Here is a 17,491-nt window from a genome sequence, read left to right as displayed (position 1 = left end):
CCCCCCCCCCCCCCCCCCCATCTAAAGAATTCTGGGTTCCTGTGCCTTTCGCCTCATTTCAAACCGTTTCCAGACCAGATACTGATATCGAGACAGTAATGATGAGATCAGGTTGCCTGCCCCTTGCCCCTCTCTCTCTCCCTCTCTCTCCTTCTCTCCCTGTATTGGGGGTGTTCCCTGTTCCTTCCATACCTCTATATATCTCCCTGCCTTACTCCATCCTCAACAAACCTCTCTCTCTCTCTCTCTCTCTCTCTCATTCTCTCTAGCAAAGACAAAGGTCTCTGTCTTCAAACTTCATTCATTCTGCTGGTTACTTGAATGGATCATTCAAGTGGACAACACCAAGTAAGCATATGAGACATAGCTTCTCCTCATCTTTCATTACCGTTCTCTACATGTCCCTTTCTTAACTCTAAATGTGTTTACTTTCACTTTCAGGAAACTCAACCCCAACCCCAACCACTGGAGAACATGCTAGCCATATCATGTCCCAAAGTACAGCAAGAGAACAGAAAGCCAATGAGGCCACAGCCTGAGCAAGCTCTGCGTTGCCCAAGATGTGATTCTTCCAACACTAAGTTCTGCTACTACAATAACTACAGTCTCTCCCAGCCTAGGTACTTCTGCAAGTCCTGCAGAAGGTATTGGACCAAAGGGGGCACTCTAAGAAATGTTCCTGTGGGTGGTGGCTGCAGGAAGAACAAAAGACCTTCACCTTCTACTTCACGTTCTTCATCTCCTTCTTCTAAGAGACCTCATGATCAAGCTGCTAATTCTAGCCGTTTAATTCTCAATGATACCCATCTTCCGGCATCCTTAGCCTTTGAGTCCACTGATCTAAGTCTGGCATTTGCTAATCTCCAACATCAATCTAATAGGCAGCAGATGGGTCTTTTTGATAGCCACAACTTTCAGAATTTGTACTCTGGGGAGGTTGAAAATGGTGGGTTCCCTAATTTTGAAAATTATAACAGCAGCGCTGTTGCATCCACAGCAATGAAGCAAGAGATGGTTGGCAATGGAGATCAAAATATGGTTTTGTGGGGATTTCCATGGCAGCTCAACAGTAATGGAGATGGGAATTACATGGGTGATCTTGATTCTGGAAGAGAGGGCTGGAATTTCAATGGAAATGGAATTGCTTCATCTTGGCATGGACTTCTCAACAGCCCTCTAATGTAAGGCCTCGGAGTGGATTTGTTTTGACATATAACTAAACAAAGTACTTCAATTCCCTGTAATATTTTGATCTTATCAAACCTTTGATCTAGTCATTTCAGTGTTCTGGTTAGAGAAAGCAAAGTTAAACTTGGATAAGCTCTTTTCTTTCACTTGTTTATCTGTTCATCCTAATGTGATTTTTTCGAGATCTTGATAAATTTCTAATGCTTTTACAACTAATACAGTTTCAAGCGGCCCGTGGATTACTTACATGGTTTAAAAGAACAACAAAACAGAGTCATTTCAAGCTGTTCTAAGCTTCTCAAATTATCCAATTGACTCTAATACCATTCGTTTGTACATATCAACATATGCTTAACTAGCAACTACAAGCTTCCAACAATATAAATTTTTGCACAGAATCAACAGAACCCAGCGGAAATTGAAGTTAAACACAAAAGAAAAGAAGAGAGACCAATAATTAAAATTCCTTGAAACCATATCCAAACTGAAGATGACATTTCATAATCTAGGCAGTAGTCTGAACGCCGGGTAAGTACAACAAGGGTGGCTGCTACAGAACTTTGCATTTTTAATAAGTGTTGTTTTCAAGATATTCTGCCATGATTACTGCTGGTTTATCTCTAAAATCTCTAAAATCCAGCCCCAATATTAAAACCCACCTAGTGGCAGAATTATTTTATAATAATTCACAAGGGTCGGTAGAAACAATCAGGGTCTCTTTCCAATCCAAACGGGTTAGAATTTCAGTAAGAATAAACACCGATTTCAGGGTAGATTTTTCTCCAAGTTCGCAGACAAATCCAATGGAGAAGATTTGGGCGTGAGAGAATAGTCAACAGTTTGATTTGATTTGAAAATTAAATTACGCGTGCCTGAAACTGTATGTATTTTTGATGGGGCATTTCGTCAAACATGTAGTGTGCAATAACAATGACTTACAGAGATCTTCGGCGGAAAGCGGCAAAGCCATTGGAGAAAGGCGGCTGCTGCTCCTGTTCCACGACAAATTACGGAATCTTCCAAGTTCCGAGTGAAGCTCTTTGCCTATTCAGATTGAACCGAGAATGGATCTGCAGAGTCTATCCGCCCATATTACCGCTAATAAGATGACAAGGTTTTCGAGGTTTGAATACGATAAAACTAATTGAAAGGCCCGCTATGGGTATCGGGTTCCGCGCCTTTATTTATTTATTTATTTAAATCGGATTAAGGTTTATAATAATTACTGATTAGTTGTGTTATTTTTTTTATAATAATTCTTAATTATGGATTAGAAAATTATTAGTCCCGTGAGTTGGTTTATAATTTTATTTAATCCAAGTAATTTGATGAGAGATAAAGGAAAAATAATTGTTACAAAAAAATTGAAAAAATATAAATAAGAAAAAAGAATATTATTTTATATTATATTTTTTAATTTTTAAATCTTACTTTTATATATGATTACCTCTTAATTTAGACTTTACGATCTTATTTATAATTACTGCCAATTATTTTAGTCTTTTAATTATTTCATGTCCCTAATTACTCGCTAATTAAGATAATCATTTGATTTAACTTTATAAATTGTCCTTAAACAATTTTTTACTAACCTAAAAACTTCGGTTTTTATTTTTATTTTTTTACTCGGCCAAAATTTTAATATAATATGGGAACACAATTTTGAAGATCAACTTGAAATTAACTTTAAATCATAGAAATAAATATGTATTTATGTAAAATTTATGGAAATAAATATTTTTGAAGAAATACATGGATAAAGTTTTAGAACATTATTTGAAAACTATTAAAAAAATATCTTTATACTTTTATCTCTAAAACTACTTTTTAAAGAGCTCTTTTGCAAGACATCATAAAATACTTCATATCAATTTGCACCAAGGAAAGAAAAAAAAAAAAACTTTTAAAATAAAATTTTTTTACAGGATAACTTTTAAAAAATTATAGGAAAATTATTTTTTAATTTTCATTTATTCCTTAAATTTTAAAATTTTACACTTTTTTGAGTTTATTTTTTATTTAGTTTCTAGATTTCTTGTACGTTTACTCTGAATAGCACTTGATCTTTGAGGTTATTTTTTAATTAATAAATGAAAAATAATTATGACGTAAAATTGCAATTGATTCTAATAATAGAAAAAAAAAATCAATCTAATTATTTTTAATTAATTAATAAAATAATCTGTGTTTATGTTTTCCTCCTTTATAGGCGCTTGATTTTAGAAAAAAAAAACAATTATTGTTTTTATAATATTTGTTTTGGGTCTCATTGGAAATATATATATATTTTTTGGACTAAATGAAAAAGGACCAAAATACCTCCGCTGCAATAAGACCACACCACACCACACCACCAACCATTTCCAATAGTCGACCAGTCATAAAATTTCAAATATAAATAATTTAAAATTGTTGATTTAGAGTGTACTTGGACCTCGTGGCCTAAGTGAGCTACTTTGTGGCACTGTGTCAGAGTAGGCGAGCATGCCGAGACGAATGTCTCGGACGACTTCCTTAGAAATGGGTTTTTCAAGGATAGTACCGAGTACGAATGTCTCAAACGACTTCCTTAGAAATGGGTTTTTCAAGGATAGTACCGAGTGGCACGGGTGTGCCGGTGTTGCACCCCAGACCGTGTGTTGGAGGTTGCTACATACACCCACTATTCGGCACGGTATCTGTAAATGACATGACATGGGCATGAGAGGGCCAATGCCTCGATAGAACCCAGATGGATGGATGTGTACGAGCAGTCTCGATGAGATGAACGACATGTGGACCCATTCTCGATGGCATGACTGAACAAGTTATGGTGGCCGACGATATATGGACCCTATCGATGGGGATCAAGATGACAAGATGAGATGCGATGTTGTATTGAGAGACCTTGGCCCCGCACAGAGACAAGGTCGAGCCAAATGACTTGGTCTAGTATAGAGGTGAGTCGAATGTGTCGTAGACGATTGAACATACATATGCAAGCGGCATGTGTGGTTGAACAAAGCATTTAAGACGAACCCTAGAACCAAGCCCTTCACTACCAACCATATTATAGCTGTGGTTCAGGAAAGACAAAGGCAATACAAGACTGACCAAGTTAGTACTGCCCCAGCAATCCAATCAAGGATGTATGAAAGCGCCATTTCATGATTGATTATGTTCTTGTAGGATTATCATCCTCTGACCCATTTAATAATCTCTGAAAATAAGAGAAGAATCGACAGCATATGATAGTGTTATTAAGCCCCATGATTCATGGAAGTGAAAAGGCTAGACTAGACATTCACTATAGAATCAACAGAATCATTCCACGACAAAACTTCCTGAAATTAACACAATAACAGAAGCTGTTCTCATTGCAAAGAAAATCATGCTTGATAATCAAGTCTCAACAATAGAATTGCAGTGCAAAAGTTTCTATCACCCGACCCGATAATCTAACTTAACACGTGATTCGTTGTCTCATTAGTTGTCTCTGGCCAGAAAAGAAGAAAATGGAGACATAATCTACCTTAGCTTAAGACCTTGGCTTCTCCTTCTTTTCCTTGAAAAGAGCAAGAAGAGATACACCTGAAACCTTCACCACCTTAAATCTGACTCCGGGAATATCACCGACAGCGTGTCCTTTTCGACCAAATCCAGCAATGAGAACCTCGTCCTGTTCATGCCAATAAATATTAAGTAAAATAGAGGATAATAGTAACGAAAATCCCAAGCTTCCCTCGAATACTTACATTCTCTTCAATGTAATTTAAGCAACCATCGTTCGGAACAAACGCCGCAATCTTCTTCCCGTTCTTAATAAGCTGAACTCTAGCACACTTTCTGATAGCAGAGTTAGGCTGCTTAGCCTCAATACCACTGCACATTGCACCAGAAAACTATTTATTAAATGGAATTTTGCTAATTACGCCTCAGAAAAGAACAGCAGCAATAAAATCATCTTACATCTTTTCTAGAACAATGCCTTTGGCATGGGAAGATCCGGCAAATGGTTTCTTCCATTCATTTCCAAGATGGGATTTCTTGTACGCTTTGTCAGCCCACCTTTGTCTTCTACGGTGGGACTTCAGCTTGCGACCCGCTCCCATTCCACGAGTTTTCCTGTAAGATATTACTACTACTTTAACAAAGAGAATTCAGCTGCAGATTTGCACAGAACATAGACCATTTTCCCAATTCCCTGAAAGCCTCGTCAATTTTGCCTCTAGATTTAAGGCTATTAACTAATAAAACATTTAGCAGTTGAATCGAAGTCATAACGATGTTCATACCATCAAGAATGCTTGTACCAAGCAACGCCAACCTTTCCAGTGGTAAAGAAACGACATTGATTGTTCAAAATGGAGGAAAAGTTCGTTAAATTAAGCTAGAATCATAGCCACCAACTTGTTCATATTAAAGTTAGGCGCACAGTCGTATCCTACAACCTTAAGCCAGATACAACTACTGTTCTTCCCACATGTAGAACGATAGTAACGAAACAATAAGGAAATAAATCGGCGACTCCCGTCAACAGAGTAACTTCTATTTTTCGATCTTCTAAATGGATATGGTCCAGTAAAGCCAAGCAAATCTCGACTAAATTGTCTATTTCTTTCCCTAGAACATTCATCTCGATAAACAATTCGGGAACACCAAAATAGGATGGAAAGAGGACATACCCCATGGTGAGTGCGAGAAGAGGATCTTCAAGTAAGTACGCCGGTAGAGACGATGCTGGTTTGATGAGGCCGCCGCACCGTCTGTGAATGAGAAACCCTAGGCTTGTTGCGTAGCTTTTATACTGAGGTTCTTCGCTAAGCCAATCCTCGCTGAAATACAACTAATTTGCCACGTCCGCATCGCCTTGTTAATTTTCTTTTTTCTTTTTTGAGGATTTCTCGTTGTAAATTGCAAATTAATAAATAAAAATATTAATTTTTAATAACGGAAGAAATTGATTTTTCCCTAAATTTGACTAGAAGATCATTCATTAATTGTGAAATCAATTTCTACTGCTTACACTCCTAGATCTCGAGCACTACTTCAACACTGTTTTTTCTTGGCAATTGAGAGAAGAGTGAAAATAATAGGAGAGGGCTTCTCACTAAAACTTTCGACTCGCTGTCAAAAGCTCGAAGACCTACTCGTTAGAATGAATTTCTGAACGAACTGCTCACTATAACTTTTGACTCGTTGTTAAAAGCTCGAAAACCTACTCGTTAGAATGAATTTCTGAATGATAAGTGCTCACTAAAACTTTTGACTCGTTGTCAAAAGCTCGAAAACCTACTCGTTAGAATGAATTTCTGAATGAAAAGTGTCATCACGAACTAGCTAGGATTCTTTTAGGTCAGCTCGTAGCCCCTTCGTGTTTCTCTAAAGGGCAAACATCGGCACAATAAGCTTATGGATGAGAGATATGTTATTCGTTGTCTTTTTCGAATTCCTTTTCCCCGAGTGTGAATCATGATAAAGGGAAAAAACTCTGAATTTGGTGGAAAACCCGCTACTAATTAAACTAAGCGGAAGCCGAGATAGGAATTAGAGTCAATGGAATTGCAAAACATACCTTGTTGGAGAGGTTCACGTTTTGAAAAAAATTCGAGACCTTATACCAACATAAATCTTTTTAACATGTTAAGTTATAAGCTTCTTAACAAAATTCAAAGATTGAGCCACCAAAAAAAAGGAAGGTGCACTTTCGTTATAAGATATAGTTTCGATTCATTCATGTACTTCTCATTTACTTGAACGTCACAAATTCACTATCATTAAAATCTAGTTCAAGTCGCCAAGGAATATCGCTGATAAGCATCGATAATGCAAAAAAAAAAAAAAAAAAAATTCCTTTTGAGTTCAACGTAACATTTAGAGTGATGAATCAAAATCTGGTTAGTCAGTAGTTCCTCTAGCTTTGTCGATACATTCTGAGAGAGGTCTCTCGAGAGCGTAGAAGCAACAACTAAATATAGTAATCCAGCATCAAATATGAAGAAGATTTAGAAAGTCTTTTCCCAACCACGGGAAATACTTGGAGGCTTCTAGGGAATACAACTCCTAGCACAGCATGCACTCCAAGAGGCTCAACAGAGAGAAGGCCTGAAAAATGAGGAAAGATGGCAGATTCTCCACGAGGAGAGTAGCAGATGCAGATGCTCTGTCTATATAATGAGATAATTTAAACTGATAGTTAGTCAAATACCAAATGTAACGGTCCAAGTCCACTGCTAGCAAATATTGTCCGCTTTAGCCCATTAGGTATCACCGTTAGCCTCACGATTTTAAAACACATCTGCTAGTGAGAGGTTTTCACACCCTTATAAGAAAAATTTCGTTTCCCTCTCCAACCGATGTGGGATTTACCATGGGTACCAGACTTGTAGAGGTGATCCAAGAACAGCTGGAGGAACATGTCTCAGACAAATAATGTTGCCTCAATCAGTCAACTGTTTGTTCATCACATTCCAATGGGGGAATCAAAGAAAACCTAGCTATCAACAAAAGATGAACTCTCCAAGAAAGGATAGTACAGGAGGAGTACTCACAATCGAGCTAGATACTTACTCAAATGTTAAGAATATAAATAAAAGATCAAATAGATCCTGCCTAGAGTAAACTTTTGAGTATAGCAATAATCTGTTGGTAGTCACTTCTAGGATCTCATGTTAATTCCTGAACAATATGTGTATTTTCTAGCAATTCCTAAGTAATTGGAAGAACATGATGATGACATTATATCATCTTCAAAATCCATCTGAAACTAGACCTGTTATGAAGCTCTAGACAGTTGATTTTCATTGTAATGAAGAACACTCAGAGATTATCCAAAAAACAAAAGAAGAGCGTAAATTATATCTTACTTGGTATGTTTCACACTTTTTCAGGATTTTCGCGGCACTGTTCTGGACTCCATCTTGTAACTGTGCGCTCTTCAATGGAGTAATTGTCCAAACAAGAAGGAGAAACAGAACCGCTTCCATTATCATTGACGCTAAGAACTAGCAGCGTTTTTGCAACGCTTCCACAAAGCCGAATTGTGCATAAAAAATCAGACCAAACTCTTAATCGCACATTTTCATTACTGCCTCCTCCTTCGGACAACACAAGAACAGCAAATTCAGAGTGGACGAGAGCCGGATGGTGACGATAAGCCACAAAATCAACGCCATATTGAGATCCAGGTCGCACAATCCAATTCTTCATTCGAAGATGTTGATAAGCCATGTAAAACTCAGGGAATGTAGCCTTTCGCGACTTCATATCCTGCCACAGCTCTTGAACATTCTTTTCACGATCTTGTCCATCGACAATTTTGAGGCAATTCAAATGATAGGACAAGTAAAAAGCCTCCTCCATTCCGAATTGAAACCATTGCTTATCCTTCTCGGCGGTAATAATTGTTCGGCCGAAACAAGCGCGATTAAGAAGATCGGTTTGTTCTTCATCGGCTTGATAAAGTATACTACAACCAGATAATAATCCTTGCGCGTCCGACTGTGTCAGAGAAGATTGAAGCTGAAGTACAATCTTCGACATGGGATCTGCTAGAGCTCTGGCTTCTGAAGCCTTCCCTTTCCATCTCGGCCCCATTTCTCCGGCGGTGAAACAGTGAAATCGACGGCGTTCGAATGTCGAATAAGAAAGAAGATGAAGGAGGAGGAGGGGGAGGAGAAGAGTTATGGGCCTGCTCGGTTCAAGTTGAGGTGAACATTGGCTCATGAAAATGACCGACTCGATGACCAAACCACTGGCACCGGTTCATAAAATTGGACAGCCCAATGCCTAGGGTTGCCAAAACTAGCGAAATTACGGCTAGGGTTCTTTTAGTACAATACCGGGTTGAAATTAAAACCTAATTCTCGATCGAGATATAATTCAATTATTATTATTAAACTTGTCAATTTCCCTATCTCGTCTCGTTCTCTTGAACTATGTATATGTCTCAACTTAACTTCAATGTACATTTTTAGTGTGTTAGATGATGCACCGTCCTCCTTAGTCATATCATGACATGACACTTCTCAATCTTGGCTCTCACGTGACTGGATAGACACCATTTGAGGATTGCCCCTTATTTGTCTTGATGTGTAAGGTCACAACCTACTTTCTACTCATTGGTCGCATCATGACACTTCTCAATCTTGACTCTCACGTGGCTGGATAGACACCACTTGAAGGTTGTCTCTTGTCAATCTTGATGTGTAGGGTCACAACCTATTTTCTCCTCCTCAGTCTCATCATGACACTTTTCAATCTTAGGTCTCACGTGGCTCGATAGGCGCTACTTGAGGGTTGCCCATTATCTATCTTGATGTGTGGGGTCACAACCTACTTTCTCCTCTTCAGTCGCATCATAACACTGTTCAATCTTGGTCCTCACGTGGCTGGATATGTGTCATTTGAGGGTTGCCCCTTATCCATCTTGATGTGTGGGGTCACAATCTACTTTCTCCTCGGATGCATCATGACACTTCTCAATCTTGGTCTTCACGTGGCTGGATAGGCTCTACTTGAGGGCTGCTCCTTATCTGTCTTGATGTGTGAGGTCACAACCTACTTTCTTCTCTTTGGTCGTATCATGACACTTGAAGGTCGCCCCTTGTCTATATTGATGTGTGGAAGTCACGACCTACTTTCTCTCAGTCAAGTTGTGACACTCTTCCCCACTTAAAGATTACCGAATTACCGAACTGTTCAGGAAAGGAAAAGAAAAGGAAAGCTAGCAAATTTCAGGTGAATGGAAAGAGTCAAGAGAGTGCATTAACTACTACCATATAAGTTATTAATAATAGCATTCTGAATTCAAAATGGCCGTGGTAAAAACATGACAACTACAATCAATCCTCATTTCTATTTCTGCGGTTTCTTCCAAAGCACCCCTATCTTTCTCAGTACATTCCCATTTTTCTTTTTCAGTAAATCATCATCTGAATCTACCGAATATAGCGGACCGATCTTACTGGTAATGCCATTGTAGTTGCTGTCCATCGATCCCGTTCTGCCTACCGATACCCCGTTGCTTCCAGCCGAAATCATGGCTGCAGCTGCCTCCGCCGCCTTCCTCCATTGCTCCGACTGCACTTTCAGCGTTCTTAGTTCCATCTCCATTTCTGCATTGGCTGCTTGTGCTGCTTCGAGTTCGGCCACTCCTATGGATCTCCTGCTCGTGCTTCGATCAGCTTCTTCTGCAAGGATTCCGAGTTTAGCTTGGGCGCCTCTATCTATTGTTGTCGATGTCAATGTAGCTAGTTCGGTTGTCGTTTCGTCCTTTACATTCGTCTTGATTGTGTCCCTTTTACTGATTTCAGATATCAGCATTTCATTCTCCTCTGATATGCTTTGGAATTCTGTCTCTTTGTCTAAGAGATTAGTCTTTAAATCTGCAATGCAGTTCTTCAAATCCTCCAGCTCTTTCTCTAGTTCGTACACTCTGTGGCTCGATACGCTCTTCTCGAGCTTACAACTCAGCTCCAAATTCTCTTCCGTGATGCTCCTTAATTCGGTTTCCCTCTCGAGTAACTTCGCCTTGAATTCGTCTATTTCAACTCTTGATTTCTCTAACTCGTTCTTGAGTTCAATCTCTCTTAAGTTCGTATCAGATTTCACATGTTTAGCTTCTGTGACAGATCTTGGTTCAAGCGTACGTTGACGTTGTTCCCCCTCGTACTCTACCTCAACAGCCTCTCGAGCGGATTTCAACTGCTCGACCTCTGACTGCAGAGAGCAAATATCAGTTTCAAGCTGTTCTGACTCCCTTGTCTCATCTTCTGGTATTTCCAAGTTTTTTCTGCTAGCATTTGCAAGGGCGGGTTCGAGTTTACAAACAAGCATTTCGAGTGAGTTTACGTATTCCCGAGACTCGTCCAACTCCAAAGTAACCGAATTCCAATCTTCAAAGGCTTTCGTAGAATCGGATCCAAGCAACTCCGCCATTTCTTTAGCGGTTTCCACTTGAGCCATAGTTTCACTTATAAGTGCTTGGACCTGAGTTTCAGATACTTCACAATCTTGGAGTTGGTTTTTCATGCTTGCCATAAGGGAGAGAGTTTCTGACAGTAAGTTCTTCAATTTACTGTTCTTCTCATTTACAGATCCCACATGGTTCATCTGAAAAGTTTTGGATTCATCAACTACCTGAAGTTTGATCTTAAGATGCTGCATTATGTTTACCATGGCTGAGGCGACCGAGTCGACAGGTTCCGACTTCTCGGTGACCTCAGATGTAGAGTGCAGAGATTGATCATCTTCTTGTGCTCGCTTGGAAGAAGATGGCCGATGCTCCTTTGCATTTGACGGTGCGCTGGACACCTCGGCATCTACTCGGACTCGGTCCTTCCGTGACTTGCACGAATGTAGTTGCTCCTTTTCCTTTTTAAGATCCTTCTGAAGGATAGAAATCTGAGCTTCCAACTCGGATATTCTGGTTTGGCACTTCTTCTGAACAAGATAAAAAACAGATTAGACATTACATTACTGCAACTTTTTAACAAGTCATGAAACTCGATCGACAAAGCATGACTAATTATTTGCTACCGCTCAAGCCCACCGCTAGCAAATATTGTCCCTCTTTGGACTTTCCCTTTCAGACTTTCCTAAAAAGTTTTTAAAACGCTACTACTAAGGAGAGGTTTCCACACCCTTATAAAGAATGCTTTGTTCTCCTCTCCAACCGATGTGGGATTTCACAATCCACCCCCCTTCGGGGCTCAACATCCTCACTGGCACACTGCCCGACATTTGGACTAATACCAGTTGTAACAGCCCAAACCCACTGCTAGTAGATATTGTCCTCTTTGGGCTTTCTCTCAAGGTTTTTAAAACGCATCTGCTAGGGAGAGACTTCCACACCCTTAGAAAGAATGCTCTCCCTTCAGGACCCAACATCCTCCTTGGCACCGCTCAGTGTCCACCCCCCTTCGGGGCTCACTGTCCTCACCGGCACACTGCCCGGTGTCTAGCCTAATACCATTTGTAACAGCCCAAACCCACCACTAGCAGATATTGTCCTCTTTGGGCTTTCCCTTTCGAGATGCCCCTCAAGGTTTTTAAAACACGTCTGCTACGGAGAGGTTTCCACACCCTTATACAGAATGTTTTGTTCCCCTCGCCAACAAATGTGGGATCTCACAATAATAACCAAGTTGATAGTATAGATCTTCATTTATTCACAAAAGAGTACATAATTCAATGAAGATCATATTATTTGGGATGTTATTGGAACAGAGCTTGATTCAAACAGAACAGTTTAGGAAGCTATTGTTTGGGTGGTTAAATAATGGTTGGATTACCTCAATCCAATCAAATTTATCCGTACATGCACAGGAACAACATCAAGGAGAGACATCAATGAAAACATAAAGAATCATCATTTGCACAACAAGAGATTGATATTATACTCAACCAAACCATTTAACATTCATTAAATCGGGTACCTCTGACAGTGGAGTCCTGGGTGACCTGCCAACGATTTTAGTGCTTCTCTCTTTGGATATCTTTCCTGTTTGATTGGAAGAAGATGAGGAGTCACACTTCACTGCTGTGGGCTTAACTTGACGAGCAGCCTTCAAAGAGACCTTTTTGGGTGCCTCCAATGAACTTCTGGAATCAAAATATATCAAACAGGTTCAGGTAGGAGTAAAAGTTTTAGCACTGCTTTTTCCTATCACATGCTGTTAAGACAACCATTTTTTTTGTAGCAGGCAGCGAGATGAGACTATAAAAACCCGATATTAGGCCGATACACTGTTACGGAATGGTGGTGGAAAATAGTGTGTTAGAAGATGTTAGTGATGAACATATATTGAGATTGTTAGAGAATTAAGATTCTTGAAGGTTTGTCTCATCGTCTTCTTTGGACTTTCCTCTTATGGTTTTAAAACGTGTTTGCCATGGAGAGGTTTCCACACCCTTATAAGGAATGTTTTGTTCCCCTCTCACCCCTTGGAGACCAGCGTCCTCGCCGATACACTGCCCAATGTCTAGCTCTAATAACATTTGTAACAACTCAAGCCCACCGCTAGCAGATATTGTATTCTTTGGGTTTCTTTCCCTCTTGGGTTTCCCTCTAAGATTTTAAAACGCATTTGTAAGGGGAGGTTTCCACACTCTTATAAGAAATGTTTCATTCCCCTCTTCAACCAATGTGGGATCTCACAATCCACCCCCTTAAGGGCCAGCGTCCTCGACGACACACTGTCCAATGTCTGGCTCTTGTACTATTTGTAATACCCCAAGCCCACCGCTAGTAGATATTGTACTCTTTGGGTTTCTTTCCCTTCTGGGCTTCCCCTCAAGATTTTAAAACGCATCTGCTAGGGGGAGGTTTCCACACTCTTATAAGAAATGTTTCGTTCCCCTCTCCAACCGACGTGGGATCTCACAATCCACCCCATTGGAGGCCAGTCAGCATCCTCGCTCACACACCGCCCAGTGTCTTGACTCTAATACCATTTGTAACAGCCCAAGCCCACCACTAGCATATATTGTCCTCTTTGGACTTTCCGACTTCCTATCAAGGTTTTAAAACATATATGCTAGAGAGAGGTTTCTACACTCTTACAAGGAAATTTTTAGACAATCAAAATTGACAACGAATCGTCTTTACTTCCTGCTGGATGGTGGAAGGGCTTCGGGGTAACTAGTGTTAGGTACAAGTACAACATTGAGCGGCATCTTCAAACAAACAAAAAGAACGAAATGCTTGAAATCATCAAAAGAACGTTAATGAAACAACTTCAAACAAACTAATGAAAAACAACTACCATTAACTCCAACTTCCTACAATTGGATCAAACGTACATTCAACTTCAAACAGTAACACCCATTTCCAGAAACAACCAAGAACCATGTAAGAACCCTTTTGAGAAGAACAAAAAAATGAACAATCAGAAAGATGATTTGAACTTACCTGGGTTTTGAAGTCTGCATCACTTCCTTTCTGGAAAAAAAGATGTCAACACAATGGATTTGATTATAGATATCACAAGACAAGCAAGTCTGCAACAGATCGTGTTCATAGAGGAACCAAGAGGGTCAGAAAAATGGTGGAAATAACCTTTGATATCACAACCAAAAAAGAACAGAGAACTCTGAAGAACAGGCAAGATTGGAGAAAGTAAATAGTTCAGTCAGGTTTCAAGCACACTTCTTTAATATCAGGCCCTCTCTGTAATGGTGTCAAGGGCCTACAAGAGAGCGACAGATATGGCGGATGTAAAGTTCCAGAAATAGCCCTTCCCCACCTGTAAATTCCTTGCCATAGAGGTGCATTTTGGTAAATTTCAAGTTAACTTCCCTCCCAGTTTGGCCGTGAAAGAAGGAGAGAGGGGCATGAATAATTAAATGTTTTTGAGGGTTTGAAATTTGAAAACGCCGCATGAAAAGAAGAGTTTTTTTTAGGGTTTAGGTGGGGAAAAGAAAAGAAAACAAAAACTGCCCAAAACTTCTTGTTTTTTGTCGATTCATCACCAAATGCAGAACAATCAGGAAATATCTAATCCCCAAGATTTTCACATAACAAAACAAAACCCTAAAATGATGCTTCAAAATCAAGAGGAATGTCGCGATAAACAGATCAAATCAAATTGCAGTAAATTCAAAAGAGTATCATCGAATAGATCCAACGAGAAGGAGAAAATGGCAAACCTGGAGGAAATGAGAATTCAAGCAGCCATTTGTGCGGTGGAAGAAGGCTTAGAAGAAGAAGTGGACGAGATTTTGATATACTTTATTAAAGCGTTGAAAAGACCAAAAGCCTGCAAGTTTCAAGCTCTCGAGGTCCATGGCAGAGCAGAGATACGGTTTATTAATATTTTATATGAACAGAGTGCACTCCATATGATCGAAGAAACATCGCCAAATATGAAATCAAAGCAGCGTCGCAAAGAAACGAGGGAGAAGATAGATCATGGAGCCATTTGAGCTACTCACTAGGGAGTCTACTCGAATTCGTGCCTAAATAAGGTGATTAAAGTGAAAATGGAGAGTTTTAAGAATATAATTAAAAAATAATGCAAGTAATAACGACCTAAATAGCATATAAATTTACTGTTACTTATATAAAATTTAATTATAAATAGCTAGGTACGGCAGATTTGGTGCGGCGATCGATTGAAATGGACCCAAGAGTTTCAAGAACAGCCTCTCGGCTCTGGAGGCTATTGGCTTTACCATATCATGGCTGCAAATTTGTTGGTTGATTATTGATTGGATCGGATTCCAGACGATAGCCAAAGAAGACTCCGGCGGCTTTCGAGGCAAGTTATTCTAACCTATGATTTTGAACTAGTAGAACAGATTGAATCGCGATAATGGTCGGATCGTACAATGCTGAGAAATATCTTTGGCGTTTTAGTTTGGTTCGTCTTCTGTCTTAGGCTTGATATTTGAATATTCGTTTTTCTTACATCGATCTGTTTGCTGATCGTTCTTGAGGCGTACCTGAGGGCTGGTTCGCCTTCATCCATTACTGTAACTGAGACTGTACGGATGGATAGACTGTGATTGAATTTGCTTGTCTCTACTTGTGAGCCCTGGCTGTTGAAGGTGTTTTTAGCAACATTATTTTTGGAATGCACAGGGCATTTGTAACCATCCAAAACCATCCAAGTTCACCACCAGCGGATATTATCCGCTTTGGGTCGTTACGTATCGTTGTCAACCTCATGATTTTAAAACATGTATGTTAGGGAGAGATGTCGATACGTAACGGGCTGACGGCGATGGTGAGTCCACCGCTAGTAGATATTTTGTCATCTTTGGACTTTCTTTTCTAGAATTTCCCTCAAGATTTTAAAACGCATCTGTTTAATAGATGTTTTGTTTCGTTCTCGTATCGATGTAGGATCTCACATCATACAATTTGAAGGTAAGACACTGTCGATTTTGGCTCTACCTTTACAGCAGGACCTAGATGGATAACAAGTTTAAATGTGCTAGTGGAAATGGGCATGTTCACAGATGAGGTATTATCTCCAGCTTCTGCAGATGTAGGTGGGGATAGGTGAATATTCCACGATATGCTTAGGAGCTTTACATAGAATGATCACCGAGGGATTTTGTGAGATCCCTCCTCGGTTGGAAAGTGGAACGAAGCATTCCATATAAGGGTGTGGAAACCTCTCCCTAGCAAATGCAGTTTAAAACTGTGAGACTGATGGTGATACGTAATAGGCCAAAGCGGACAATATCTGTTAGCGGTGGGTTTAGGCTGTTATAAATGGTATCAGAGTCAGACACTGAGCGGTGTGCCAGCAAGGACGTTGGACGCCCAAGGGGGTGGATTGTGAGATCCCACGTCGGTTGGAGAGTGGAACGAAGCATTCGTTATAAGAGTGTGGAAGTCTCTCCCTAGCAAACGCGTTTTAAAATCGTGAAGTTGATGGCAATACGTAACGGGCCAAAACGGACAATATCTATTAACGGTGGGCTTGGGCTTGGACTGTTACACTATCGAGTTGGTTGTGATCCATGCTGGTATGTTGTAGCTCTGATTGTACACTTCCAATGAGTACTATCCCTTCCTCTTGCCTTGATACAATACAATTGACTGGAATGCTATTAGGATAAAGTGGTCGTGCAGGTTTGTGATTTAGAGCTCGAGGGATCTCAAGAGGGGAGGGTCCAAGTTCCTCAAATCACTTGGTTTATCTTATAAGTTCATCTTTTATATTTCAATATAGTTTGCCTCTAGTTTGGATTCTACCAAATTGGGTCATGGGCTACATAGTTGGCAAAAAGGTTAAATGATTGTGTGTTTATGAAATTCTTGTATGTTCTTACTTGAAGGCAAATCATCTGTCAAATAGGCTTCCCTTGTCATATCAGGAAAGTCTCTAAATGAGTTGGGCTTGTGATGAGATGCACCTCTTGGACCATTGTTCTTGATTCTAGAACTTTGTTCATCAGCTTTGATGATTTGGTAAAACCCGTTCTTTCCAACGTAACAGATTTGTAGAGCGTGGATTTCTCCAGCTCTACAGAAATGGAGGAATATAGTTGTAACAGTCCAATTCCACTTCTAGCATATATTGTTCTCTTTGGATTTTCCTCAAGGTTTTTAAAACACGTCTGCTAGGAAGAGGTTTCCACACCCTTATAAAGAATGGTTTGTTCTCCTCCCCAATTGATGTGGGATCTCACAATCCACCCTCCCCCGTCCTCGCTGGAACTCGTTCCCTACTCCAATCAATGTGGGATCTCCCAATCCACCTCCCTTCGAAGCCTAGCGTCCTTGTTGGCACACCGCCACGTGTCCACCCCCCTTCGGGGCTCAACCTCCTTGCTGACACGTCTCCCGGTGTATAGTTCTGATACCATT

The 17,491-nt window shown here is 40.0% G+C and overlaps 4 protein-coding genes across 4 annotated transcripts; 1 reads left to right on the top strand and 3 right to left on the bottom strand.

Moving 5' to 3' along the window:
- Window positions 1–93: 93 nt before the first annotated feature.
- On the top strand, window positions 94–1,404 carry LOC111448112 (dof zinc finger protein DOF5.3-like). The gene is made up of 2 exons (XM_023087530.1): window positions 94–348; window positions 442–1,404. The coding sequence occupies exons 1-2, from the start codon at window positions 322–324 to the stop codon at window positions 1,183–1,185; spliced, it is 771 nt and encodes a 256-aa protein (XP_022943298.1). The 5' UTR covers window positions 94–321; the 3' UTR covers window positions 1,186–1,404.
- A 3,104-nt stretch (window positions 1,405–4,508) lies between these two features.
- Window positions 4,509–8,096, bottom strand: LOC111448963 (40S ribosomal protein S23-like). Its single transcript, XM_023088767.1, has 5 exons — window positions 8,034–8,096; window positions 5,853–6,013; window positions 5,137–5,292; window positions 4,923–5,049; window positions 4,509–4,846 (listed from the first exon to the last, which is right to left on the bottom strand). The coding sequence occupies exons 2-5, from the start codon at window positions 5,855–5,857 to the stop codon at window positions 4,706–4,708; spliced, it is 429 nt and encodes a 142-aa protein (XP_022944535.1). The 5' UTR covers window positions 5,858–6,013; window positions 8,034–8,096; the 3' UTR covers window positions 4,509–4,705.
- On the bottom strand, window positions 7,488–8,976 carry LOC111448962 (tRNA-splicing endonuclease subunit Sen2-1-like). Its single transcript, XM_023088766.1, has one exon. It carries the CDS (start codon window positions 8,890–8,892, stop codon window positions 8,044–8,046), a length of 849 nt encoding a protein of 282 aa, XP_022944534.1. The 5' UTR covers window positions 8,893–8,976; the 3' UTR covers window positions 7,488–8,043.
- A 933-nt stretch (window positions 8,977–9,909) lies between these two features.
- Window positions 9,910–15,146, bottom strand: LOC111448530 (interactor of constitutive active ROPs 3-like). Its single transcript, XM_023088192.1, has 4 exons — window positions 14,818–15,146; window positions 14,081–14,169; window positions 12,606–12,771; window positions 9,910–11,610 (listed from the first exon to the last, which is right to left on the bottom strand). Exons 2-4 carry the CDS (start codon window positions 14,098–14,100, stop codon window positions 10,024–10,026), a joined length of 1,773 nt encoding a protein of 590 aa, XP_022943960.1. The 5' UTR covers window positions 14,101–14,169; window positions 14,818–15,146; the 3' UTR covers window positions 9,910–10,023.
- Between the last annotated feature and the right edge of the window lie 2,345 nt (window positions 15,147–17,491).

The sequence above is a fragment of the Cucurbita moschata genome, unplaced genomic scaffold (assembly GCF_002738365.1).
Source record: "Cucurbita moschata cultivar Rifu unplaced genomic scaffold, Cmos_1.0 Cmo_Scf00010, whole genome shotgun sequence".
In the NCBI taxonomy this organism is placed as follows: domain Eukaryota; kingdom Viridiplantae; phylum Streptophyta; class Magnoliopsida; order Cucurbitales; family Cucurbitaceae; genus Cucurbita; species Cucurbita moschata.
Note: the sequence above shows the minus strand (reverse complement) of the source record. Positions and strands in the feature narration are given on the sequence as shown.

Coding starts and splice junctions, on each gene's coding strand:
- LOC111448112 (XM_023087530.1), top strand. CDS start 322: ATGGATCATTCAAGTGGACAACACCAA. Junction 349..441: donor ATTCAAGTGGACAACACCAA/GTAAGCATATGA, acceptor TTTCACTTTCAG/GAAACTCAACCCCAACCCCA.
- LOC111448963 (XM_023088767.1), bottom strand. Junction 5,050..5,136: donor GGCATTGTTCTAGAAAAGAT/GTAAGATGATTT, acceptor TGCAATGTGCAG/TGGTATTGAGGCTAAGCAGC. Junction 4,847..4,922: donor TAAATTACATTGAAGAGAAT/GTAAGTATTCGA, acceptor TGGCATGAACAG/GACGAGGTTCTCATTGCTGG.
- LOC111448530 (XM_023088192.1), bottom strand. CDS start 14,100: ATGCAGACTTCAAAACCCAG. Junction 12,772..14,080: donor ATGCAGACTTCAAAACCCAG/GTAAGTTCAAAT, acceptor TTTTGATTCCAG/AAGTTCATTGGAGGCACCCA. Junction 11,611..12,605: donor CCAGGACTCCACTGTCAGAG/GTACCCGATTTA, acceptor TATCTTGTTCAG/AAGAAGTGCCAAACCAGAAT.
- LOC111448962 (XM_023088766.1), bottom strand. CDS start 8,892: ATGAGCCAATGTTCACCTCAACTTGAACCGAGCAGGCCCATAACTCTT.